The sequence below is a fragment of the Diabrotica virgifera genome, chromosome 7, assembly GCF_917563875.1.
Source record: "Diabrotica virgifera virgifera chromosome 7, PGI_DIABVI_V3a".
Taxonomy (NCBI): Eukaryota; Metazoa; Arthropoda; class Insecta; order Coleoptera; family Chrysomelidae; genus Diabrotica; species Diabrotica virgifera.
Window position 1 is genome coordinate 96,934,316 of NC_065449.1, and position 27,418 is coordinate 96,961,733.

The 27,418-nt window shown below is 33.3% G+C and overlaps 1 protein-coding gene across 1 annotated transcript in view; it reads left to right on the forward strand.

Moving 5' to 3' along the window:
* LOC114330751 (cGMP-dependent protein kinase, isozyme 2 forms cD4/T1/T3A/T3B) overlaps positions 1–27,418 on the forward strand; it is a 1,273,893-nt gene that overhangs the window by 163,398 nt on the left and 1,083,077 nt on the right. The window contains exons 2-3 of the mRNA XM_050655748.1: positions 4,753–5,149; positions 25,952–26,212. Of these exons, the coding sequence (XP_050511705.1) occupies positions 26,072–26,212 (141 nt within the window). The 5' untranslated portion in view covers positions 4,753–5,149; positions 25,952–26,071. The remainder of the gene's footprint in view (positions 1–4,752; positions 5,150–25,951; positions 26,213–27,418) is intronic.

The following is a 27,418-nucleotide window of genomic DNA, read 5'->3' on the forward strand; positions in this document are numbered from 1 at the left end:
GGTCTAATATTTATTGAGTGTTGTTTGTAGATCAACAACCATACCAGCGTAGTGATTTTATTTTCAAAACGTGTTATATTTTTATTTAATTATCCTTCCTAAATGTCCCTAACTCCAAAAGATGCTGCAAAAGCAGTAGCTTTGGTTCAAGATGGTCGTAGTCAATAGTCGCAGATGAAATGTTGGTGTTAGTCGATCTGCGGTTCAATGAGCAGTTCGGCGTTTTAATGACACCGGTAACTTCACAAGAAGACCAGGATCCGGTCGTTGAAAGGCAACATCCGAACGAGATGATCGATTTCTGGTCTTTGAGAAATCGGTATCTAATTTCAGTTAAACTGGCAAATCGTCTGAGTCAAGTAAGAAATGTGGATGTAAGCAGATGGACAGTTCGTCGACGACTTGTAGCGGGTAATGGTAATGTATTATCCAGAAGGCTAGCCCTTTCTCCGTTACTATCCACAGAGCATCGCAGAACTCGCCTTGCCTTTGCAAGAGAACATGAAAACTGGAGTTATGCAGATTGGATCGTGCTGAAAGAATAAGTTATCGTGGGGACTCGGGCTATGGTTTGAGCTGCATAAGTTTAGAAGCCCATACTGATTTAGTTATTGTGGATAGAGGTTTTATGACTGTATGTGTATAGAGGTTCTTCTTCTTTCTTCTTTAGCCCATTTCTATCCAACATTGGACATAGGCCGTCCCTATAGGACCGACAGATATGATGGCTACAAGATACATAACAAGTATTTTAGATCAGCATGTGGTACCATTTGCTTCTTTCATTGGACCTAATTTTATTTTTATGGACGATAACGCCCATCCTCACCGTGTTGGAATCGTCAACCAATATATAGAGGGGGTGGGAATTTTCCGTATGAACTGGCCAGCTTGCAGTCCCGATCTCAATCCCATAGGGATGGATCTATGGGATATTATGGGAAGACGTCTTCGAGCACTAGTACCTTGTCCAAACAACTTGCATGATTTCTCACCCAAGATCATCCCAAACATGTTCTATTGGACTTAAGTCCGAACTCAAAGGATTCCAATTTATTGTGTGTGTGTGTGCAGTTAGAATGTTGATTGTGATGTACACGTGTTGTTGTTGACACCTACTAGATTGATTTCGTATAACGTTACAATGAATGCATTTGAGTGTGCGTGTATAAATAAATTATTTTTACTATTGTGGGGTGCACACTGTGCTCTCTTTCCTTTTCACAATTATATATTTTCTATCTCTCTTTTTTCTTCTTCTCCAAGTGATATCTCCGCGTCGGAGGTCGGCAATCATCATAGCTATTCGGACTTTGAAGACGGCTGCTCTGAAAAGTTCATTTGATGTACATCCGTACCATTCTCTCCCTACCAACACTGCATAATAAGTTGTAGCAAGTTGTATCTCTCTCCACGTGTAATATGCCCGATGTATTCCAATTTTCTGGTTTTGATTGTATTTAAGACTTCCATTTCTTTATTCATCTTTCTCAGAACATCTTTGTTTGTGACTATTGTGACGTGTTCTGTCCATGATATTTTCAGAATTCTTCTGTACACCCACAGCTCGAATGATTCTAGTTTTTTCATTGATGCCTCATTCATGGTCCAAGCTTCCATTCCGTAAAACAAAGTCGAGTAAACGTAGCATCTAGCCAACCTGATCTCTCTTTACCGACGTTTAAATTGGTAAACTGCTGAAGCGCGCTTCAACACGTCGTTGAAATTGGGTTTAAGGTTTGTTCAAGAATCTGCGTAACTGTGCAGATTTGGTCCGTTGTTGATTTATTGGGTTGGAGCCGCACTAATATCCTCCCTCTATTCGTTTGGCGTTGGGTAGCATTCTTTTGTACAAGATGTTTGATAGTACTTGTAAAGTATATGATATATTGAGTAAATGTGAGTATACCTCTAATTATCGCACATCATCATGTCTCATTATTTGTGAAAAGTGGACACAGTATGACTAATTTCCTTTGACACGTGTTTCTAAGATTACCCGTTATCAAAGAGCCTCTGAAAGAAGACTCGGAATTGAATCAAAACGAAACCGTTTATTTTTATTTTGTTTCACACTACACTCTGTGCCGAGTACAAAATGATAGCGGTTTAGACAGCTAAATTGCTGATGCTTTAGTGGAGTAGATTCCTAGCATCGCCTGATGGTATGGTTATACCTGGATTAACACTTTACTTTAATCGTTATCGACATTCACTTCATCTTTCCTCGCTAGAGCTCGCTAAAGGCATTCGTTGGTAGAATAAATAAATATATGTACCATCCAGTCACTGCGTTTTGATTCAATTCAGTCTTCTTATAAAGACTCTTTGATATCGGGTAAACCTAGAAACACGTGTCAGAGGATGGCAAGAGACTCGAATTGAATCAAAACGAAACCGATTATTTTTTTTTACATTATACTCGGTGCAGAGTGCAAAATGATAGGGGTTTAGACGGGTAAATTGCTGATGCTTTGGTAGTATAGATTCCTAGCATCTCTCGATTGTATAATTATACCTGGGTTAACAGTTTATGTACTTTAATCGTTATCGATGTACTTTAATCGTTATCGTTATGTACTTTAATCGTTATACGTTTATTATCCCGTAATCATTAATAATCAATCGTGTTTCATAATATTACGTATGCTTCATATTTTTTTATATTTGCATATAAAATATTGAATTTGTTGTATACAAATTACAAGTATAAAAAACCGCTAAACGCCGTAAAAATGAGTGACACATACAATATTCCAGCTACAAAAGATCTGATATGAATATTACGTGGCCCGAAAATGTATTTTCATTTTGATGCAAATCAAAATTCTAGTTTTATTTTAAAAGATTTTTCCATAATATTTGCTCAATTTGATGTAAAACGCGCCACAAAAGAGTAACCTTGATACAGTCTTTTGTGGCGCGTTTACTTCAAATTTAGCAAGTATTATGGAAAAATCTTTTAAAATAAAACTAGAATTTTGATTTGCATCAAAATGAACATACATTGCGCCACGTAATATTCATATCAGATCTTTTGTAGCTGGAATATTATATGCGCCACTCATTTTTACGGCATTTGGCGGTTTTTTATTCTTGTATCAGGAGTTTTTCAGTTATTTATAAATTAAATGTATGAAGTTGAATGCAATGTTTCTCGATTACACGTTAAGCTTTAAAAATAGTCGCCTTTGTCGCATTACCTTCCAAATGATCTAGTGTCCATCGAATGTACACTAGATTTTTTTTTTCTATTCGAAATAGATTGAAAAAAAATATTGGGATGGCCGGTAAATACACTCAGATTGCCCGTTGCCAGTAACCACTACAACTACATAAACCATTTCGGGAATAATAGTTAATTGGATTGTACTTTTGTAGCTTAATCATTTCTAAACGGCTTAACCGATTTTGATCACTAAACATGAGTTTGAAACGTATTGACAAGTAGTATCTGATACATCTAAGGTATGATAACTGAAGCTATTACAGGAATTATTGAGCTCGAAAAACCGTTTTTTCCCATAGATAATAGATTTGATCATACTTATGAAGCCTATAACTTAAAAATTCGAATTTTCCCCGATATGAGGTATACACCGTTAGATTCGTCTAAAGTCCTTCTACAAACTCTCAGTTATTGGCGCAATTCGTAGGTTGAAATTTTGAGTAATTGTCGAAAAACCAAAATTTTCAAAGTTTAGTTTTTCAGTTTTTTGGCTATACTGAGCCTTGTGTATGTCTGATCCTAACGGCTTACACACCATTTGAAAGCTTACTCAGCACTATTGACTTGGTGTATTTGCGGTTCTCCTGTCTCTTCTTGAACCGAAGATATATACCTCCAAAAATATGCCGTTTTGTACCTACCAAGTCCTATAGCTGGCTTATGGGTGGTCAAAAGTCACAAATTACACCGGTTTTGAATCGGCCCTGACCCCTCTTTAAACACAGAAAAAAAATTTAGATCGGTTTAACTTTTTCACACACATACATACATACATACATACATACATACATACATACATATCCACAAACATGTTCCCTTTTTTAAATAGAAATTGAGTCATATTTCTGAGCTCGGTAACTTTTGAATGGTATAACCGATTTTCAAAATTAGACATGCGTTGGAAAGGTAATGATCAGTACTATTAGAAGCCGCAAAGGTCGGACTTAAATTTTTGAAGTTTTGGGAGTTTTGGGGACGAGAACGAAAAACAGATCCTAAATAGGAAGGGCCGTAAAATCCACTCCCTTGGACCAAAATCGATGGTTGACATATTATGAATGGGTGAGTCTTTTCCTGAACTTTAAGATGGGAGTTGGCCCAATTTTCAATTCAGTCAGATTTAGAAAATCGAAAATTTCGTATACATATAGTGTCGAGTGTAGGGGGGTGTGGGTGTGCGCCACTGGCGAGAACTGCCGTTCTCTGGTAATTATTATTTATGCCTAATTATAGTTCGTATAAGCCAGTATTAGCCTGACCCTCTCCATTATTGAAACCGCATATCAGATTTTTTTCAAATATGAGTATACCTACTCTCCCTACACAAATGTTTCTCAAACGTTTTTAAAAATACATATATTTTAGTAATACGCGTTTATAGTATCAAATTAATGAAAAATGAAAACATAATTATGATTTTCAATGGGTCTCGCATTACTGAGAAATACTCTCGTCTATATGTCGCCCAATAGAAATTTCACAACTGTAATCTCAATTAATAACTGATTGTTTTTCTTTTCCAGGTCGAAAAAGTACTACAATGGCTATGAATACGATCTGCTCCCTTACCCCTCACCGCTCTCATCAAAGCAATCTACGATAAACTCAAGTGCTTGCCTACTAAAAAAATCACAATCAGAAACTCGATATAATTTAGTTAGTTACATTATTGTTGTGAAGCTAATTACCTTCGATTTGTGTAGTGTTTTCAGAAAATATTGTTTGGTGTAATAAATCGGGTGTAGTGCGAGTAACTATTTCGGTATTTCGGTAACTTTTTCGGTATCTTCGGTATATTATATTCAAAATATTCAAATTTTGCATAGTTCCATTATTTTGTTGTGGATTCTGGTTTTGCATGCTACAAAGGTTTAAATAGTTATTTTGCCGACGTGGTTGCTCTAAGGATTTGAAAAGTCGGTGAGTACAAAATAAAGTTTAAAATAGTTTTTCTACAACCGTGTTAAAAATGCAATTTTTAGCACTCCATACGAGCGTTAAAAATGCTACTTTAAGGCACTAGTGCTTTAAAACTTTAAGGCACTAGTGCTTTAAAATTTTTAAGGCACTGCAGTTCGGATTAACCGTATAGGCAATTTTGATGTAATGTCAAAAAAATATAAAAATGTAATGTCAGTCAAGTTCAAGTAAAAGTTTTTGTAGATATTGTCCTGTAATTACGTTTGTAGAAAAAATATTGTATGATATGCATGTTAAAAAGTACATTTTTAAGGCACTCATGTGAATTGCAGAACTCGCTATCGCTCATTCTGCAAACTTTCACATGCGTGCCTTAAACGTGTACTTTTAACACTTATATCGTAAATAACTATTAAATATTACAAATAAATTTCCTTCATATTAATTTCATTTTTACTATAATGACATCGTGACGCATTTTGTAATCTTTGTATAAAGCGCTGGTTTCCTCGAAAGCGGCACCGACAAACAGCGACCGTAGCACTGCGATGAATACGTCAGATTACGGTGAAAAATTCAAGGTTCTTCACTGCGGCAATGGAATGTGCAAGTTCAGCAAGCGGTGGCTTCCAACGCATCCTTGGAAACCAACGCTATTATTTTGCATGGTACAGTTTTTTATGATGTCATTCATCGCAGGTTGTCGGCACCGCTTTCGAGGAAATCAGCGCTTAAGTGATATGTCGGAAGAACATTTCCCACAGCCTCCGCGGCATCCCGCCTTTTGATTTCCGTCTATTTTGGTCGGTCCCGTCTTCGTCATGTATGGCTCGATCTCTCATTATTCCTTTTATTCTTTTCTCCATTCTAGTACTGGTCTTCCTCTCCTTCTTCTATTCCATGAAACGCAGTTTAAAGGTCGCTGCATATTATCATTCACGTAGCGTGTAGTTTCCGAAAAATATGATCTAATGGTTTTAAATATGAACGATTCACACTGTCTGGAACGTATCGTACCAGACACCTTTCAGTAAATAATATTTTTCGAAGACTACGCTACGTGCTGGAAACGCTACGTGCATGATAATGTGCAGCGACCTTAGGGCTTGTTTTGACCATCGTTCGTCTTTCATTCGCCTTACACGCTTCTACAATAAAAGTTGTTTGGATTGTATTATATCCTACGGTACTGCAATTCCTTCCTGTTCTTCTTCTTATGTCTTCTTTTGGGATTTGATCAAGTACGCTCTTCTTCGATACTACGTTTCTACTACTTCCATTTTTTTCTTCTTCTACTAAAACCGACTTGTAGATTGTCATTTTTGTTCGTAAACTAATTTTAGGAGACCAAAGTAATGAGTGTAGTGTTCGTACCACATTTCGGCTCTATTGTATTTTCTTATGAATGTCCCGTTTAAATGTTCCTTCCTTCTCTATTGTCGTTAGGTATTTAAATTTTTCGAATCGTTTTTCTTTTCTTTCTTTCTTATATTCTAAAATATTCCGTTTTTGTTAACCTTGAAGGTGAGCCCCCAATTTTCGTACTCTTTGGTTAACTTTCCGATCATATAATTCATGACTTCCTCATCGTTTGCCATACTCACTTATCGACTGCGAAAAAAAGATTTGTTATGTACAGTAAAACCTGCCATATCCGGATCAATGTGGCGACATACCGATCCGGATATGACAAAATCCGGATATCAAGACCACTTTTTTTATAGTCTCTGAAACGTTTTTTCCTTCATACATTCCACTAATCAACACCGTCAATAACTTTATAGACGAAGCAACGAAGCACTAAAAAGCCCAAAACCTAGGAATTTTGTGCAGTAAGATGAATCGTCATGGAACTTTTTGCATTCGATTAGAGAGAGTGTCAGGCAACTTTGTGAACTAAATTCATCTAGGGCAAAAAATTTTGTGCATAAGAAAATGCATTTTAAAAGTGCATCTCGAAGAGGTGAAAATGAAAAATTTAGAACTTGGCAAATATTGACGGAAATGAGTTGAATTTTTATACTCGGGGGTTTTGGGGATCGCTGAGCACGAATTTCATATCGGCGATGGTCTCCAAGGTACCTGGTGCCCACGGTGGAACTCGTCTCCTAGAGTTTTATGTTATAATCATTAAAAATCAGTCAATATCCATTAGTCGGGGGGTTTTTGGCGTCGCCGGATACGAATTTAATGTCGGCGATGGCATCCAAGATACCTGGTACCCAGCGTGGAACTCATCGCCAGGAGTTTTTAGTTATAATTATTCAAAATTAGTCAAAAACTATTACCCTGGTGGTTTTGAGGGTCCCTGAGTACGAATTTCATGTCGGCGATGGTGCCCAAGGTACCTGGTGCCAAGGGTTGGAACTTGTTGCCTAGCGTTTTATGTTATAACCATTCAAAATCAGTCAATAACCATTACTCGGGGGGTTTTTGGAGTCGCTAAACACAATTTAATGTTGGCGGTGGTCTCCAAGGTACCTGGTTCACAGGGTGCAACTCATCGCCTGGAGTTTTATGTCATAATTATTCAGAATCAGTGAAAAACCATTAATCTGGGGGTTTTGGGGGTCGCTTAGTACGAATTTCATGTCGGTGATGGTCTCTAAGTTACCTGGTGCCTAAGGTGAAACTCGTCGCCTGGAGTTTTATATTGTAACCATTCAAAATCAGTCAATAAGCATTACTCGGGGGGTTTTTGGGGCCTCAAGTACGAATTTCATGTAGGCGATGGTCTCCAAAGTACCTGGTGCCTAGGGTGGAAATCGTCGCCTGCAGTTTTATGTTATATTCATTCAAAATCAGTCAATATCCATTACTTCGGTGTTTTGGGGATCGCTAAATATATTTTTCATTATTAATTTTTCTTAAAACACTTTTATATTATATCCTAAAAAATTACCTATTTAAAAATTATTTTAAAATTTTGTCGCTTTTAAAGCAGTTGTCGTTAAATTTTGATACTAATGACATTTATGAAATTTTGACATAATTGGCATTTCAAGGGTAATTAAGTTATATCAACGATTTTTTGTGTTTTCTGCGGTATTATTTTACGTTTTAGATTTCTAGTCTGTTTTTATATATAAAAAAAACAGTGGTTTTTAGAACTCTTTAGCAACGTATGAGTATAATATAATGTTGATGGATTACCGTTGAAGGCCGATATGATCAACCAAAAAAGAAGATGTATATGGTGATTTTTCTATTGACTTTCTTGGGTGTGAATCTGTCTTTTTATTTTACTGCTCCTGGTTTAAAAACAAAGCATAGTATATATGTGAATACCTCCAAGCTACACTTTTATATGGTTCTGTTCTTTTAAAAAATTTTGATTAATTATAAAAAAACATCTAAAAAGTGATACCGTATTTAAAGCAAATTAAGTTTTTAATGTTGGTGTTTTGAAAAAGTCATATATTTTGTAATTATTAGTTTTGTTAATTACAGAATAAATAATAATATTATAATATCAAGCTGTTTAAGATTGGTACTAAAGGAATTTTCATTATCTACAGTCTATAGCTGCGCTGTTTTATAATTTTGGTTTTCGAAATTGCGGAAGAGAGAAATTTGTGTAACTTCAAGTAAGTAAATATATTTTCTTATTTTATTTTACTTTTTTGTTAATTTTTTCATTATATTATACAAATAAATTGATTATGAATACGGGCACTAACATTTAATTTAACATTTTTTTATAATCAAGTATATTCAAATGGGAAATAAGCCACAATTTTACCTAAAAATGATTTTATTAACGTTTCGACGCCCAAGTCGGGTGTCGTTGTCTATTTTCTATTTTCTTGTGGCTTATTTCCCATTTGAATATACTTGATTATAAAAATGCCACAAGAAAATAGCTTCAGAACAACATTTTTTAATTTCGGCAACATGAAATTGATACCCAACGACCCCTAAAACGTTCATAGTAATGGTTATTGACTGATTTTGTATGATTATACCATAAAACTCCAGGCGACGAGTTCCACCCTGGGCACCAAGTACACAGAAGACCCTCGCCGTCATGAAATTCGTGCTCAGCGACCCCCAAAAGCCCCGCGTAATGATTTTAAATGATTTGGAATAATTTTAACATAATACTCCAGACGACGAGCTCCACTCTGGGCACCAGGTATCTTGGAGACCATCGACCACATGAAACTCTTGTTCAGCGACCCCCAAAACCCTCATAATGGTTATTGACTGATTTTGAATGATTATAACATAAAACTCCAGGCGACGAGTTCCACCCTGGGCACCAGGTATCTTGGAGATCATCGCCAACACTAAATTCGTGGCCGGCGACCCCAAAACCCCCCGAGTAATGTATATTGACTGATTTTTAATGATTATAACGTAAAACTCTATGCGACGAATTCCACCGTGGGCACCAGGTACCTTGGAGACCATCGACGATATGAAATTCGTACTCAGCGATCCCCAAAGCCCCCGATTATAAAAATTCAACTCATTTTTATCAATATTGCCCGAGTTCTAATTTTTTTATTTTCACCTCTTCGAGATGCACTTTTACAATGCATTTTCTTATGCACAAAAATTTTTGCCCTAGATGAATTTAGTTCACAAAGTTGCCTGACACTCTCTCTAATCGAATGCAAAAAGTTACATGACGATTCATGTTACTGCACAAAATTCATAGGTTTAATGCTTCGTTGCTTCGTCTATTAGTCGATAGACACATTTTATAGATTCTATAATACCTTGATCTATAGGCTCACAGAGGGATGTCACATTTGGGGGCAAAAAAGATACTTTATTTCGCCATCTTTTAGTTCTTTTGGGTCGGGATCTAGCAGCAGGACTGCCTTTCTTGGTAAAGAACATCCTTGCCTCAAACCTTTTGTGACGGGAAATGCGTCTGAAATTTTATTCTTCATTTTAACGACACTCTTTGCATGTATGTACATATTCGCTATATCGTTGATGTATGCATTACTATTAGTCCTGCCTTCGTTAATATTTCAAAAAATCTTTTTAAGGGTGTTGCATGATAGTTCCTCTCTAAGTCAACGAACACCAAATGAGTCGGTAAAGTTTTGGCTGTTTTTTCTCTATAACTTGTTGAAGTACAAAAAATAAATTATCAACACAAGATCTGCCAGTACGAAATCCACTCTGGTCTTCTATTGGTTTCTCTTTCCTCATATTGGTTTTCGATTCGTTCTTTTATCAATCGACTGTATAACCTTCGCAAATGAGCTAGTAACGCTTATACATCTGTAGTTTTTACATTTATTTTCGTCTCCTTTTTTTCACATAGTTTATCTATATGCATTTATTGAGACTGATTCTACATCACAACTGTATTTTTCAATATACAGATAGATGTTGTTTTTTATAATGCCCTTATTGCAGTCTCCCTCCTGAAGGTCTCTACTCCGTATTACACGTATGATTTCCTCATTCCAAGATCATACCTCACTTCTTTTGGCTTGGTGGAGCTCAAAGAAGCATCAGTGTTGGCCTTCTTTTTCCGTTGGTCTCATTCTGTTTCTAATATCTTCATGTCTTACATTCTCAATTCTTGAAACCCTTACAGTTGCATATCAGATGAGTCCATTTTAATCCCTTTAAAACAGGCCGCAGGCTGTCGCGGAATGGTAAGGAACGGGATGGAAGAGGAAATTTGAATCTTTGCGCATTATCGTATAACTCTGAGGAAAATTTTCTTGTTTTTGAATACGATATTGTTAAGAGTAGAATCATATTTATGTCTCCGGTATCTGAATATAAACAAGAGCACATGTTCTACGGCATAAGCTTTTGTTTTCATCTACATCAATTTAAGTGTTATTGTCTGTATTGCATTTTTTTCATTTGCTGATTGTCTATAATTTTTATTGCACAGATAAAGACGTGAACAATTTCGAATTATATTTTTATTAATAAAAACAAAACAAGACTAAACTACGTGATAATAAAAAGCAAGATATTATTATTCATAGTATTGAACAAGTAATGGAACTAAAATACCTTGAAATTACACAGTCCAGCTACAGACACCTAGACAAAGAAATAAGAGATCAAGTACACAAAGCAAATTACACTGAGACGAAGTCAGGAATTTATAAAACCAGTGTAAGACCAATAATGACATATGTCTCGGAAACAAGACCCGACACAGCAAGAACACAAATACTACTAGAAACGACACTAAATAGAAAAAAGATTGGAATAACCACATAACCAGAATGGGGGAGACACGTGTGGTCAAAATAACAAGAGATAAATCACCAATCGGTAGAAGAAGTATCGGACGACCGCGCAAAACATGGAGGAATAGAGCTATCAATGCGCCAATGAACAAGCAGAATTGATTATAAAGAGGAAGAAAAAAAAATTATTTTTAGTAAAATCATCGAGGATTTAGATGTACGTGTGGTTATCAATGAACTTGCAATTAACAGCATATTTAGATACTAACGTGATGGCAATAATTAATAGCAAATTTTGCCTACTTTAGAGGTTTTAACCCTACGTTAGGCGCGTCGTTATTGCTGACAAGCTTAGGCGCGTGGTCTACGATTGTAGACCAATAGTTTTTTGTCGTATAATACCGGATTTTGGCAAAATTAACATATTAGTGGTTAATAACATGTTTATTTATGTTCGCACTTTGATATTAGATATGTTTTGTTCCTTGGCTTTTCTCATTTTGACAGTGGTAAAATTAAAAACGAGGTCATGATTTTTTGGGTCTTTATTCGCAAGTAAATTAAAATGGTCACAAAAATAAGCTTAATTTAGTAAAAAACACAAATATTTTTTATATTTGAACGTATAGAATGACCAATAGGGATAAATAATAAAGAATAGAACTAAAAAGTAAAAAAAGAACAAAACTATTAAATGGTCAAAGTGGCACAATTTTAGTCCGTCAAACATTCAGTGCAAATATCCCCAAAATGATCCTTGAATGCAAATGTGTCACATCTTTGACATGCCCTTCTTGTTGACATATTGCAAATTCATGCACAAATACAACATCGTCCCACGTAATTTGTTGGAATATTAGGGGAAGGGGGTACGACTTCTTGAACTCGGAGCAGTACGCGAGCTCGTCGTCTAAGTTCTCGTAGCAGGGAAGGCATAGTTGATCCATATTCAATTTGCTGTTTGATTAGTTCCCATGCTAAGTTTTCAATGAAGTCGCTTCTTGAAACATTTTCATTTATGTTATTAGCTTTATATACACAGCAGGCTACATATTAGCTTTATATTTATATACAACTAAAAACTGGAACGCGCTTAGTCGCGTGGTCTACGGTTGTAGACCAGTGCTTTTTGAATAATGGTAAAAAAATAATGCAAACAGATCGGCGGCATTTAGCAAACTGAAGAGTAAGTATTAGTGACAGCTACTAAGCGGGATGGGGGCGTATGTGCAGTTTTATGCAATTGGCGACCACTTAAAGGAGAGTGGTCTACAATTGTAGACCACGCGCCTAACCGAGGGTTAATGAGTTAGGGTAAGAACAGGACAAGTAGATCGAGGTGGAGGTGTAGGTCGCGGTGGATGCTACTAGTTAAGTCGCGGTCGATGTCGACAGCACATAGCAAGGAGGTCATCTGCGCTGTCAGTCGAGCTAGAACCACTATCAAGTGATATAGTTTAATGAAATTTGAATGACAAAAAGACTGTGTTTTTGCGATGTTGTGTCAGTCAAGTGATGATAGTGATGAAATGTCAGCTGTAAATAATCAGATCCTCCTTCATATTTCAAAAATTTACTGTATTTAAGTGCTTTAGAAATTCAAAAATAAACTGAATACAAAAAAGGGATTATATAAAAAGTATCAACTCAGATAGCGGGGGTAATGACAACTTGTGCGGACCAATCACAGGGAAGCATCCTTGTTAGTGTTGCCCAAAATCGGTCATGGTCTTGCAGTCTTGGTCTTGTTCTTGCATATTCGCAAGACCAAGACCGCCTAATTTTAGCAAGACCAAGACCATGACTGAACGTGCAAGATTTGAGCAAGAACAAGACTAACCCTGCGAGACTCTTGCGTCTTGCAGTTAGGACCGAGTGTCGTTTTAAGGAGTATAGTAGTTCGAGTATATGCTTAGATGCATAGTAGAGACTCTATCAGACGCAAAAAAATATGTAACAGAAATTTGGAAAATTGGACTTACGCGCATTACGAACCAAACCATAAGCATACATAGCGAATCAAAATATCCATCAAAAGAACACTTGACACATTTGATACGTACTCAGAGGTCGTAAGTACAATGTAAAAATAAAACATTTTGTAAGTACATACTTTCCCAGCAGACGAAAAAGCGCGGCTATTTTCGACTAACTAAAACAACAGTCTATTATAATTATATTTTAACATAATGAACAATAGTTACATTGAACAACAATATAGTAGTTTCTTTCTTTGATATGCAATACTTTCGGCGTTTATGACACCGACACATGTCGCGTTGTTATCGCAAAACAGATTATGTTACCTTTTCCGTATGGTATCTGTGATAAAGAAATTTAAACTCATCATTCTTTTTAATCGCCGAGCAGACTAAAAACACAAAATTGACACTTTCGCATTTTAATAAAGTCTCTATTTTCATGCTTTTTTAAATTACTTTAATCATTGTAGGCTATTGATTATATTCAAAATAAGATAGCTAAAAGGAACTACAACGTTAACGAGGTTTTATTATTTCATATGGTCAATGGACACCTATATATGAAAAAAGCGCGGAGTGCTACCATTTAAAGGGGTGCGTTTTTGAGAAATGGGTGAATTAGTCCCTGGGCACAGGTTACATTAGGGTGAGTTCTATGCACTTTTGGTATAAACATACCTACATAAAAATTGTTCCTGGTTAAATTTCCTATCTAAATATCGCTTTTTGAAGTCAATGATACTTTTTTTTACAAAAATATATTCAAAAGAAAAAGCACAAAGAAACCCAAAAGAAAGAAATTTTGTTTTTTGTCCCATAACTTTTGTCCACGAGGATATAGGTATAGACATTGCTTTACAGAAAAAAAAACCTACATATTTCTTCTTTAAAATGTTTTGTAGTAGAGGTAATTAGGATTTATAGTTTTCGAAATATGATTTTTCAAAGTTCGCCACTCACAGCAATTTTGGGCAATTTTCCTTGTAATTTCGCAAATATTGTTCTGTAACTTTTTTCCACGTAACTTTAGGTATATGAAATGGTACACGTAATAGAAATCGAAATCAATTAGCTTTAAAATGGTCTACTGACTGTTGTACGACTTTTTTAAAGAGATTATGGTTTTTCAAAGTTTTATACTTTTAACGATTTTTTATAATATAATATAAAAATAAAATTATATTATTATATGATATATTGTATATTATATAATATTATATTATATATAGTTTATATAATATAATATTATATTATATATATAATACCTAATATAAAAAAATATTATTTTTTACATTTTTTACGATTATTTTTGAAATTTCTCATTATAACTTTTTTTCTTCTACATTTAGGTATATATTATATTATATAATAAAAAAAGCTTATTTTGTTTACTTTAAAATTTTGTATTAAAAAAAATTCGAGGATTATTTTTGAATAAGATATTATTTTTCAAAATGTAATAAGTACTTGCAACGCTTTTTGATTTTAGGATTATTTTTTAAATTTCTCATTATAACTTTTTTTTTCTTGTACATGAATATACTATATATTGCTGAATAAAGAGGGCTTACTTTCTGTTCTTTAAAATGGTGTATCATCTATATTTAAATAATGGAAACCGAGTGATTCTTTGATATTTTTTTACCTGTATTATTTAAAATTATTTCTTTTACAAAAATTACATAAACATTAGTCTTAGAAAACATCACTTTAGTTAAAATTATTTAAACGTTGACATTTAAAAAATTTCAAAATCTTCCTCTGACACCTCAGTTATCTTAGAGTCCCACAATTAGTACCCATGCACATGCACCCTTTGCAGAATATTGAAAAACTAATTCCTATCTTCCTACAACCGCAGTTTTTTGTACATCCTTTGGTACATTTACATGCTATTTTTTCAAGCAAAGCTTGTGGTGCAGGAGCTTTGACAGTAAATATTGGAATTAATCCATATTTTGAAGTTTGCCCGGCCGAGTCAAGTGGATCCAAAGTATTACCTATAAAAAATAAGATTCAATCATAACACACAATCACATAAAAAAGTTATAAGGAGAAATTTAAAAAATAATCCTAAAATCAAAAATCGTTGCAAGTACTTATTACATTTTGAAAAAGCATATCTTATTCAAAAATAATCCTAGAATTTTTTATAATACACCATTTTAAAGTAAACATAATAGCTTTCTTTTTTATTATATAATATATACCTAAATGTAGAAGAAAAAAAGTTATAATGGGAAATTTAAAAAATAATCGTAAAAAATATAAAAACTTGTTAAAAGTATAAAATCTTGAAAAAGATAACCTCTTTAAAAGTAGTCGTACAACATTATACAGTAGAACATTTTAAAGGTAATTGATTTCTATTCCTCTTACATGTACCATTGCATATGCCTAAAGTTGCGTAGAAAAAAGTTACAGAAAAATATTTGCGAAATAACAAGGAAAATTGCCCAAAATTGCTGTGAGTGGCGAACTTTGAAAAATCATATTGCGAAAACTGTAAATCCTAACGACCTCTACTAAGCATCATTTTAAAGAGAAAATATGTAAGTTTTTTTTCTGTGAAGCAATGTCTAATACCTATATCCCCGTGGACAAAAGTTATGGGACAAAAAACAAAATTTCTTTCTTTTGGGTTTCTTTTGGCTTTTTCTTTTGAATATATTTTTGTAAAAAAAAGTATCATTGACTTTAAAAAGCGATATTTAGATAGGAAATTTAACCAGGAACAATTTTTATGTAGGTATGTTTATACCAAAAGTGCATAGAACTCACCCTAATGTAACCTGTGCCCAGGGACTAATTCACCCATTTCTCAAAAACACACCCCTTTAAATGGTAGCACTCCGCTGTTTTTTCATATATAGAGATTCATTGACCATATGAAGTAATAAAACCCCGTTAACGTTGTAGTTCCTTTCTATAGTACATAATCAATAGCCTATTGTAGTATTAGTGGCATTCAAAAGTACCGAGACAAATTATTAATAACAGATAATTCTGAAGTATGTACCCTGTAAACAACATACCGAAATATTTAAAGTAACGAAGTAACGGTAGGGTATTGGACCAGGGAAAGTAACAATACCCTACTTACGCCGATGCCACATTATGCGTTTTGACCAGATGCGGTGAAAACGCATCCATTTCCAACGCAACCGGACCGACCTGTCACACTATGCGTTTAGTCTGGTGCAGTTTGTAAGCGCGTACCAATGGGTGCGTTCGGACGACCATATCGGCTGGCTGTCAGCAGAAATCGGCTGAGTGGTTGCATCCAGCCGTGATAGGGAAAGCTTAGTAAATCTCTCAGCGGCTGACTTCCAGCGGTGACGTCTGACAGCTACTGCTGGCTCAGCTGTCCAGCCGCTGTGGTCGTCCGAACGCATCCAATGACTCAAAACGCATCCGTTTCCAACGCATCCGGTCAAAACGCATAATGTGGCATCGGCCTTAGGGTATTGGATAGTAACGAGTATAAAGTATTTTATTACTTTGTATTAATTCTTGGTAAAAAAAAATTACCATAAAGATAAAGTAACAGTAATGCCAAAGCTGTTGCGTACTGTTCTGTAATTTAATTTGTATTGTATTTTATTTTTAAATAAATGGCAAATGGTATAACTATTTTATTCCATTTCATGTAAGGTGAGGGTAGATAGATCAATCCCTTTCTACTAGACAGATAATGTTCTTTGAAATACAGTCTGTTTATGTCATTAATATGGTTTTTTGTATTTTAACGATGTTTTAGTACATGTAAGCTTATTAAATGCAAACGTTTATTAGAAACAGACTGACTCCCGTGGGCCATGTTAGATAGCTAATTAAGTTATAGTAGGTCCGGATCGCTTAGATCGTGGGTTCAAACCCCACCCGGTGTCAGTTGTTTAGACTTTTATTAATTTTGTTGGTCGTTACTAATATGGCTATGTTAATAAATCTAAATGGCTAAATATGTAAAAAATAAAGATTAAAATGTACCTACTCTGTTACGTTGTTCTAAGGTCTAAAGTAACGCTAAATAAATAGCAATAGGCTAATGGGTAACTGCGAGACTTGCAAGACCAAGACCAAGACCGAGAGCGCAATACCAAGACCAAGACCAGGTGTATTGGCGCAAGACCAAGACTGTCTAAGTTTCGTCTTGTTCTTTCATTTGGGCATCACTAATCCTTGTAGGCCGCGCAGTAGACATCCATTTAAAACAAACTCATTTTATTTTTAAAAGCATCGATGTAAACCTCCTGGATGGCATTGCGCTAAACCTCCACCGCGACTTACCTGCTCTGTTCTCTTCCATTCACTACAATGTGTTTGTTTTACATGGATATCGACCGCGACCTCCACCTCCACCGCGACCCACTTGTTCTGTTCTTACACTAAGAGAATAAAACAAGCCCTATAAAGAATTGTGGTTTAAGAAATGACCACGACTACTATATAATTCAGTCGTGGTCATTTTATTTATTTATTGGTAGATATAAATTTGATACGGTCTTTATTTATACTACAGAAATTAAAATAAATAATAGAGTACAATATGTTTTCAAAATCATGTTAAATAAAGAGAAGTTTTCAGGCTATCTGTAATATAGTCCATCTTGTGAAGCCGCTCCATTATGGAAATACTTCTGCTTCGGTTTCTTTGAGGATTCCGTGTTTAAAAATGTTCCCTAAACAAATCAGATTGGTGCTGGGTGAAATCTTTGGGCAGTAATTGTTTAAACTTTAAATCATTTTTTAAACAAATTCAAAAGATTACCTTTGTTGTTCCGGAAATAGCTATTTGTATAACAAGGGAGGAAAGTGCTACTTTTCCTCCCGAGAATGAAGTTTACTGCCCGACGCGTAGCGGAGGGCAGTAATCATTCAAGGGAGGAAAAGGCACTTTACTCCCATGTTATACATATGGTTTTTCCACCTTCCTCAAATAACAAGTAATTTTTTCATTTTTACTTAATTTATTTATGTAACTAACCAACAAAATGTATTAGAACTAAAACTAACAAGTAGGTACAATATAACTGTCAACTGTCAAATATAAGTCAAATTATTAATGTAGACATGGTTAAATTAGAATAACAATTTACTGTTTTTTACCATTCTGCAAAATACAGAGTGTTTTTAAATAAACGTTAAAATGTATAGATACTTACGTACTAGAAAATAGATATTGTACAGGGCGTCAATAAGTTATATTTCATGAATGAAATACCATTACGTCACTTTTACTTTTCCTCCCTAGGGAGGAAAAATATTTTCCTCCCTAGGGAGGAAAAGTACAACTTTGCTCCCTACAATCAGGTCCGGAAAAGTATACTTTCGGCAGAGGTAGGTGGAAATAGTTATTTACGTTACAAGACCGGAAAGTGGTGTTTTTCAGGTCGAGCCAAATAGAAGCCGCTGGCGAGTCCAGGAAGCTTCGGGAGACCTGAAAAATACTAATTTTCGGTCGCGTGATGTACAATATTTTTTTAAGACCGACACTTTGATGTAAATTTAATGCTTTATTTTTATTTTACTTTATATACCAAATTGATTAACCAGTACTAAAACTATTAATATAACACAATTAATGATATTGAGGATAAGGAAACAATGTTGATAGTTAAAATCCCCATAATCAAGACGAATACCACCAGAAAATTTATTGTAAATTCCGAAAGAGATTTGCAACTTTGCAGGAATAATAAAATTAGTGTCCGACTGGTCTATTATTTGACAAATAATGACATTATTTCGAAGTCTATTGAGTATGATATAACGCCCAAGGGCGTGTTATTGAAAAATAACGCCCTAGGGCCTATTAAATTTAAATAAAGAGTTAAATACTGTCAAGTTGATAAATAAAACTCTAAGTAAAACTTTGGTTACCACAATTACTTTACGACTATTTCTGGTAAATGTACATATTTAAAAACTAATTAATTCAAAACTCATTCAAATTTTTTGCATATAAAGAATAATTTAGTCGGACATTAAACGTTGAAGGCACCACGGGTATTATAATAATAACGCTTTCGGTCAACGTATATACCTCAAGCGATATTATCCTTATAATACCCTTGGTACCTTAATAACTATAAATAACAACGTCGTTGTCATAGTAACGGAATGAAGGTAGTCTGTGTTATGAAATAGCGATTGGAAAATAAAATATAGGGTACGGAAAAAGCTTTTGCCGGTCCCTAATGTTCCCTTTCCGGTCTTTTCTGGACAAAAAATTATCCAGAAAGGTCAGGTTCATAGGTCGAATAAATTGAAACGAACGTCGATGTGTATGTGTATATACATTTTGTATACAGTATACTATCTATATATACTACACACATCGGCGTACGTTTCACTTTCTGTTTTGACTTAATTTGATTGAAAAATAATCGTACCGCATGGGAAAAGTTATAGCGGACGGACTACCTATATCTTGCTATTTTTCTAAAAAGTTGATGGTTTTTGAGTTATAAGCGATTTAAAATCTGAAAAATACGAAAATACTCATTTTCGGGGCTTGAAAACTTATATGTAAATTATTACTTTTGAGGTTGCCAAGTAACTAAATTGTAGGTTAAACTTTCCTTTTCTACGTTCATTTCAATTTAGACTGATTGTTTTTTAATTGTTAATTCTGTGCGTCTTAAGCCGCTGCGTAGCGTCGCACTATATGGAGCGTCTCTGTCGGTTTTATACATATTACTATAGTCTGTTTTTAAACCAAGAGGAGTAATTCAAATTTCCCGCGCCGCAAAGCTTGTTTGTAATTGGTCCAACCTCAGACAAGTTTACTCCACTGTTATAAAATTTTGACACTAATGACATTTTTATAAAATTTTGACACTATTGGCATTTCATAGATTAATCAAGTTATATTAGCGATTTTCTTTCTATTTTCTGCGTTATTCCATTAATTTTTAGATTTTTAGTCTGTTTTTATATAAAAAAAAACAGTTGTTTTTAGAACTCTTTAGCGACGTGTTAGTATAATATAATATTTATGGATTATCGTCAATATGATCAACCAAAAAAGAAGATGTATTTGGTGATATTTCTAGTGACTTTCTTGGATGTAAATCTGTCTTTTTAGTTTACTCCTCTTGGTTTAAAAACAAAGCTTAGTGATTTTGCCCGTCGCCATGTGACGGGGAATACAATCAATTGCCTTGTACAGTCATCGCACTCAATTTTTTGTGATATACTCCTATTTTATCGTATCTCCTTCCAATTTTTTCTGATTTTTTACTGATTCACTCAATTTTTTCGGGCACTCCCCAATGTTATCGGATACCGTCCATTTTTTTCTGACTTATTTTTTTATATATTTTTTTTTTATTTTATAACGCGAGAAGGACTAGATTGATTTGTACTTTTGATTTTGAAATATTTGTAGAAATCTAAGGAAGAAGATATTTACAATATCCCATGAGATATCTATTTTTGACAATATGGAAAATTAATATACAGAAAATATGTTTATAATTAAAAATAATTTTAAAACAAATTGTTTACTTACAATAATAATAACTATTTTTCATCATTTTCTCTACGATAAAGTTCAAGTTTGTGCATTAATGCAATACATTTTAAAAATTATAAATTTAATGAAATAATTCTAAATACCATATTTACATGGATCAAACAAAGTGCCAAAAGCATGATTTCACGGGAAACGTAAAAAGTAAATAGATCGTGACGTAAATTTAAAGGAGTATAATATAACTGTGCGTATATGACAATAACAATAATTTTTGTTTGTAGCATTTTCTTTACAATTTCATCACATTTTTTTACCTTTACACCTTCCTTGGACTTCTACAAATGTTTTAAAATCGAAATTAGCTAATTTGATTCAGCCATTCTGCTATAAAAGAAATATAACAAAATAAAATTACGTTTATTAAACGTCATTCAATGTTAACATCCGAAACCGGACCGGACAGGCCGCGTGTTGCATTAGTATTTTATAATATTATTTAGATATGTACTTTGCGAAAAATTCCCAAAAATACTTTTATGTACTAGTACACTTTAGCTTTAGAAGACCAAAAATAAGCATATTTTCAAGATTTTTTTTCTCAGAACCTTTGTTAAAAATAAACATAAAACTTTTACATCTTAATGTCTAACTCTTAGAGAATACAAAAAATATGTCTTTTTTTATTCATGCACGTACACTAATATTGTAGAGGGCGCCAAAGTCGAGGCCTCGAAAAAAAGTGGTTCCGATGGCGGACAGGTAATCTCAGGATTGGGATCTCTGAAACAAAAAAATCGTACGGCATTTGAAAAGGGAAGGTTTCCTACGTGATATTTTACCACCGTTAGTAAAAAATTCCGCAAGAAAAAGATTTTACGGAAATTTGAAAAATTTTTGTGAAAAATCGCCCGTTTTCTTCAGTTTTTCATGGTTAAAAAATATTTATTTTTTATTTTTTTGGTCAAATTGTCGTAAATTATCACGTATAGGGGAGTGCAATTAGAATGAAAAGATACAATGTTTCGGAAAAAATCAAACAAGGTTATATTTTTCTAAAACTTTTTTGTTAGTTTATAAATATGTTAAAGTAAAAAGTTCTACTCACAAATTTCGCCGCTAATTGTTTATTAATTGTTTAAACAATAACAATTATTTTGTATAAATGATGTTAAGAATATGGGTGAATTCAACATTTTATTTTGATAAAAAATGTTTTTATTTTAGTTTTGATTATGCTGAACCCGAATCTGACATTACAGTTTGCTAATTCAAAATGGCGGATTCAAAATGGCGGATTCAAAATGGCGGATTTTTTCCTAAAAATCCTTAAAAAGTAGTTGTAAAATCCGAATTTTTTTTATAAAACGTGTTTGTTTACATATATGTGGATATTTTTGAGAGGTTGCCGAAGCTTAATCAAATTTTGATAATTTAAATTATAAAATGGCATATCCAAAATGGCGGATAACTTAAAAAATAGTTGTAAAATAATAATTTCTTTACAAAATGTATTTATTTCTACACATGTATATTTATTTTTGAGAGCTTTGATAAACCTAACTTAATTGTTAACATTATAAACTATAAAATGGCGGATCCAAAATGCGGATTTTCTAAAAAGAACATTTTTCTAAAACATTTATTGTCTTTATTTTTAACAGGTTGTTGAATCTGAATTAAAGATTAAAAATTTAAATTTCAAAATGGCGGATCCAAAATGGCGGATATTTAAATGAAAAAGAAGTAGAATCCAATCAAACAAATTTCAGTTATGAGTAAAATACCTATATTTTTCATAATACTGAAAATTGTTATTATGGAAAGTTGTTCAGAATTTTAAACGATGTGTCAATATGCAATTACACTCGTCTAATCGAAATATTGTGAACTATAAAGGTACATATTTATTGCGCGAAATATAATTTTTTTACATACCTCGTAAAATATTGATAAAATATAATATTTTATATTTGCATATTAAGTGTTAGACCATGCACAGCTATTTATGACGAATAACTTTCTTCATAAAATTAATAATAAAACAGTTATCATAAATAATACGTGAAAATTTAATGATGTTGGGTATAATTAATTTGAAACAAATTTTAAAAAAACAAATTTTCGATTAGAAGGATATAATTACATATTTGAACATAATTTTTAATTCCAAACAACTTTTCTTTATAAAAATTTTTGATATTGTGAAATATAAAGGTACTTACTTTACTCTTGAGTGAAATTCATATTTTTTGACATACCTCGTACAAAATTAAGAAAATTTGATATTTGATGGTTGTATCTTATGTTATATACGATGCAGAGTATTTTATAAAGAATAACTTTTTTTCGTAAAACTGATATTAAAAAAGTTATCAATAGGTTCCAAGTTACGCAGACATACTGTATAAGAGCTAAAAAAAATTTTTTTTGTTAAACATTTATTATTGTTGAAGCTTATTATTAAATGTATTTTAGGTAAGTTTTACACAAAAAAGTTTTGATCACTCTGTATATACATTTTTCATCTGGTAATTTTCGGTTTTTGTATTACATTTTTGTTATCTTTCTTAGTTTTCTCAAAAAGAAATTGTTTATTTCACTTTTAAACTAAAATAATTCAGTGTTTTTTTAAGACTATATCCTAAGCTTTAAAAAAATATCAAAAAAATTGTATTAGATTTATTTAAACTTGAGTAATACCGTCTTAAAATGGTGGGAATTCTGTAAAACTACGAAGTTTTCAAAAATTACATTTTTTGAGACATCGTATTATTTGAATTAAATTTTTGAGATTTTTTTTGAACAAAATATCGTTTAGTAAGTTTATTGAGAGGTAAGTTGTGCAAATTTGAGAGTTTTATAAGTAAAATTGTATTAGTTACACATTTTTAAATCATTTTTAAACAAAATTCATGTAAGGCTCACTTTCCGCCCACACCGTACTTATGTCCATACATTTTATTTCTTTTTATTACAACCATAAGATAGCTTATTTGATCTTCTTTCATGTCCAATTTGTAAAATTTCTTTTGATCCATTAGTTAACCCTTAACTACAGACATCCCAATATTAGCACGTAATTGCAGATCCCCGGTATTTTTTACCGGTCATTATAAAATAGGGTCAAAATTTAAAGTTAATAATAAAAAACAAAAAAATTTGCATTATGAGTTTTTCTGGAGTCTCTAGATATGGGAAAACATGGTAAAATGAGTGAATATAATACAAGATTTTTGAAGAATTATCTATTAAACCAGAATTTTGGTAACATTTTTCGTCTATTGAGACAAACGGCCATAAATGCTATGAACAAAAATTTAGACTTCTTTTTAACAAATAAACGTAACATAGAATCACAAAGGAAACATAAAATAGCATTTACAAAAATTTTTACATCCATGAGAAAAAATCTGCAAGGGGTAAAATTATCACAGAATTAAATGGCAATTCCATTTTTGCAAAGTGGCCTCAAAATTTTTATCGTCAAATTTAACCTTCATTGAAGGTTCAGGATGACTTCCGCAGTCCATTTCTTTACTTTTTTCCTAAAAACATAAAAAAATAATATGAACATTTCAGATTTGCAAATATAGTACTCATATAAAAATACTTACTTAACACAGACATCCGGTAATTTTTACCGGTTAAGATTTTTGATGTGTGCTAGAAAAGAAAATATGGACAATACACACTACACGCTTTGACTAGCATTGTTACACAAACTACCCGAGAGGTACAGAGACACATGAACTTGTAAGTCGTGAGGTTACCATGAAATCCACATTTTGGAAATGCCCGCCGGTAAAAAGTACCGGATCTCTGTAGTTAAGGGTTAAAGAATTACATTAAAAAAACTCAACCGTGCACTTCTTCCAACGCTAGTTTACAGTGCGCCAATGTATGTGAGAAGGGTGACTTTAGCGTTATAAATAAAAAATTACAGAAGCTAGAGATTTAATTTTAGAAAAATCTTTATATAAGGTTTTTTTTGTAAAATTTTCTGAATTTTTCAATGGTCAAGTCAGTTTTTTTCTAAAAATTATATTTTCGGAGTTATTTAAAAAAATATCTAACTTCGCTGTTCATTTGTTTAATAAAAAATGAAGCACCCACTTCTCGAGTAGAACTTTTTGATATGTTGTTTATTAAACATTTCTTAATGAAATTACAGAAAGTTTTATCTTGTTTGATTTTTTCCGAAGTGAAAATCTAAATGCACTCCCCTAGTAAGAAGCCTTCCTTTTTCAAATGCCGTACGATTTTTTGTTTCAGATATCCCAATCCTGAGATTAACTGTCCGCCATCATTTTTCGAGGCCTCGACTTTTGCGCCCTCTACAATATTAGTGTACGTGCATAAATGAAAAAAGATATAGCTTTTGTACTCTCTAAGAGTTAGATATTAATTTGTAAAAAGTTTTATGTGCATTTTTAATAAAGGTTCTGGGAAAAAAATTCTTGAAAAAAATTAATATTTTTGTCTTCTAAAGTGTACTAGTACCTTAATGTATTTTATTATTAACATTTTGTTTAATAATTTATTTATTCATTCAATTAATTATTGCCAATGTGCTAATTGACTACGCCAATCGTAATATTATAGTGTGACGTGACGAGCGGCCGCGCGGCGCATCGACTTAAATGTCAAGTAGACACGCATAATTAACAATTATAAAAGAACAACGGTCTAAATTGAAATAAGCCCCGATTACTCTTCAGAATATTGAAATTGATTGTTTAAACTTCAATTTAGGCACATGGTACCTCAAAAATAATAATTCAGATATGAGTTTTCAAGCCCGGAAAACGCGTATTTTCGAAATTTTCAGATTTTCAATCGCTTATAACTCAAAAACTATCAACTTTTGAGAAAAAGGAACAGCCTTTTTTGTTTTGAATTGGCCCAAAAAACCTGAAAATATTTTGAGGAGCAAAAAAGGTGTTAGTTTTAAAAAATTGTTTAAACAGTTTCTGCCCAAAAATTTCGCCCGGTACCCTTCTGTTCTGATTTGTTTTAAGGGGGCATTTTTGAACAGGAATTTGCAAGTAATACGAATCAGAAAATGTTTCATCCGAGAACGGCCACACAACATAGACTATGTTAAATTAAGAGTAGTTTTCTGGCAGTCTGTATATTGTATATGTTTTGTTTTTGCTTTCAGATAATAATTACTCTCGCTAATCTTCCTGTATCGAAGCGCCGACCCAGGAGCACGTTTTTGGCAAGATTCCAGGAGTGGTTCGAGGGGGAAATCGCGAACCAAGTCACTTGAGGCCGATATATGCGCGTCTGTTTCGGTTCTCTCTGCTTCTCGTCCCGGCTGAACAATTCCGCCGTTGACGAGGAAGCCGCGCATCACACGGTGACAAGTAACGGAGGCAGTCACGTGATTAGCAAGATGGCAACGATTGGAGAATTACAGGTAGGTGGGGGTGAAAGCTTAATGTTTGTCCTTTGTCACTAATAAGCTAACAAGTGTTGCTTGTAACACATGTCAACTGATAGTATTTATGTTTTATGTTTACGCGATAAATAACATGAACAATGATCGAAAAATTCTAAATCTAATCGGCCTTTATTAAAAATATTCTTTCTGATTTATTTTTTAAATATTTTTTATTAATTTAAAGTTTTATCAATAAGCAGTGTTATTTTCGGAAATTTATCGACTCACTGGTGACTTATTTACAAGATTTTTGTTATTAACTACTGCATTACCGAACCAATTTTTTGATCTTTATGTGGGCTATCATTATGTCATAGTATACAGGTTCATGTTTTTTGTTGTTTTTGGTTTTCGGATTGTATTTTACCGCGCTTTTGGTATAAGTTGTATACATAATTGATGTATAATTTGGTATTATTTTAAAGAATTTGACGAATAGTTAAAATTAACAATGGCTTATATTTAAACAGAAATGAGAATTAAAAACTTCCGAAACGCCATTCTTTCATGTAGATATAATAATTTGGTGCTACGTGCTACTGTAGTGTACGGTCTACCCCGAGGATTCGATCTACCTGTACATATAGCTCTACGGTGTACCGTAATCGGAATCTAAAAATTCCTGAAGGATTTGCGCAAAATATTCAAATGCAAAAAACTCTTGTAGAAAGAAATATTTATTATATGTTACAACCTTGTAACATATCGATAATTATAATTTTTTGTTTAGACGATCTCAATATACAGTGCTAGTCAAAAGTACGTACCCCCCTCGTATCTTTTGAACGTTTATACCTATAATAGTGAAATTTGGAGGGATAGGTCTGGATCCCGCGTATGAAAAAAAAGTTGATTAATAGCAAGCTGAAAATTTGTTAATAGCTTAAGGGTGCCTAGTCGGATAAACTTTGATATATTGGAACACTGGAACAGGGGAAGTTTTAATTGTGGAAAAGGATAAAAATTTGGAACGGTCAGACCACGAAAACGGCACATGTATTTTGTCCGACAAAACAGACAACTCTCCGAACAGAGATTAAACTCTCATGCAAAAATCAGACTTCTGTTTATCACTAAATGGGCGTTTCAATGAGTGGAACATGTAGAATCTGTCAAATGACAAAAATTATAACAGGTGATAAATAGCAGTCGGATTTTTGCATGAGAGTTTAATCTCTGTTC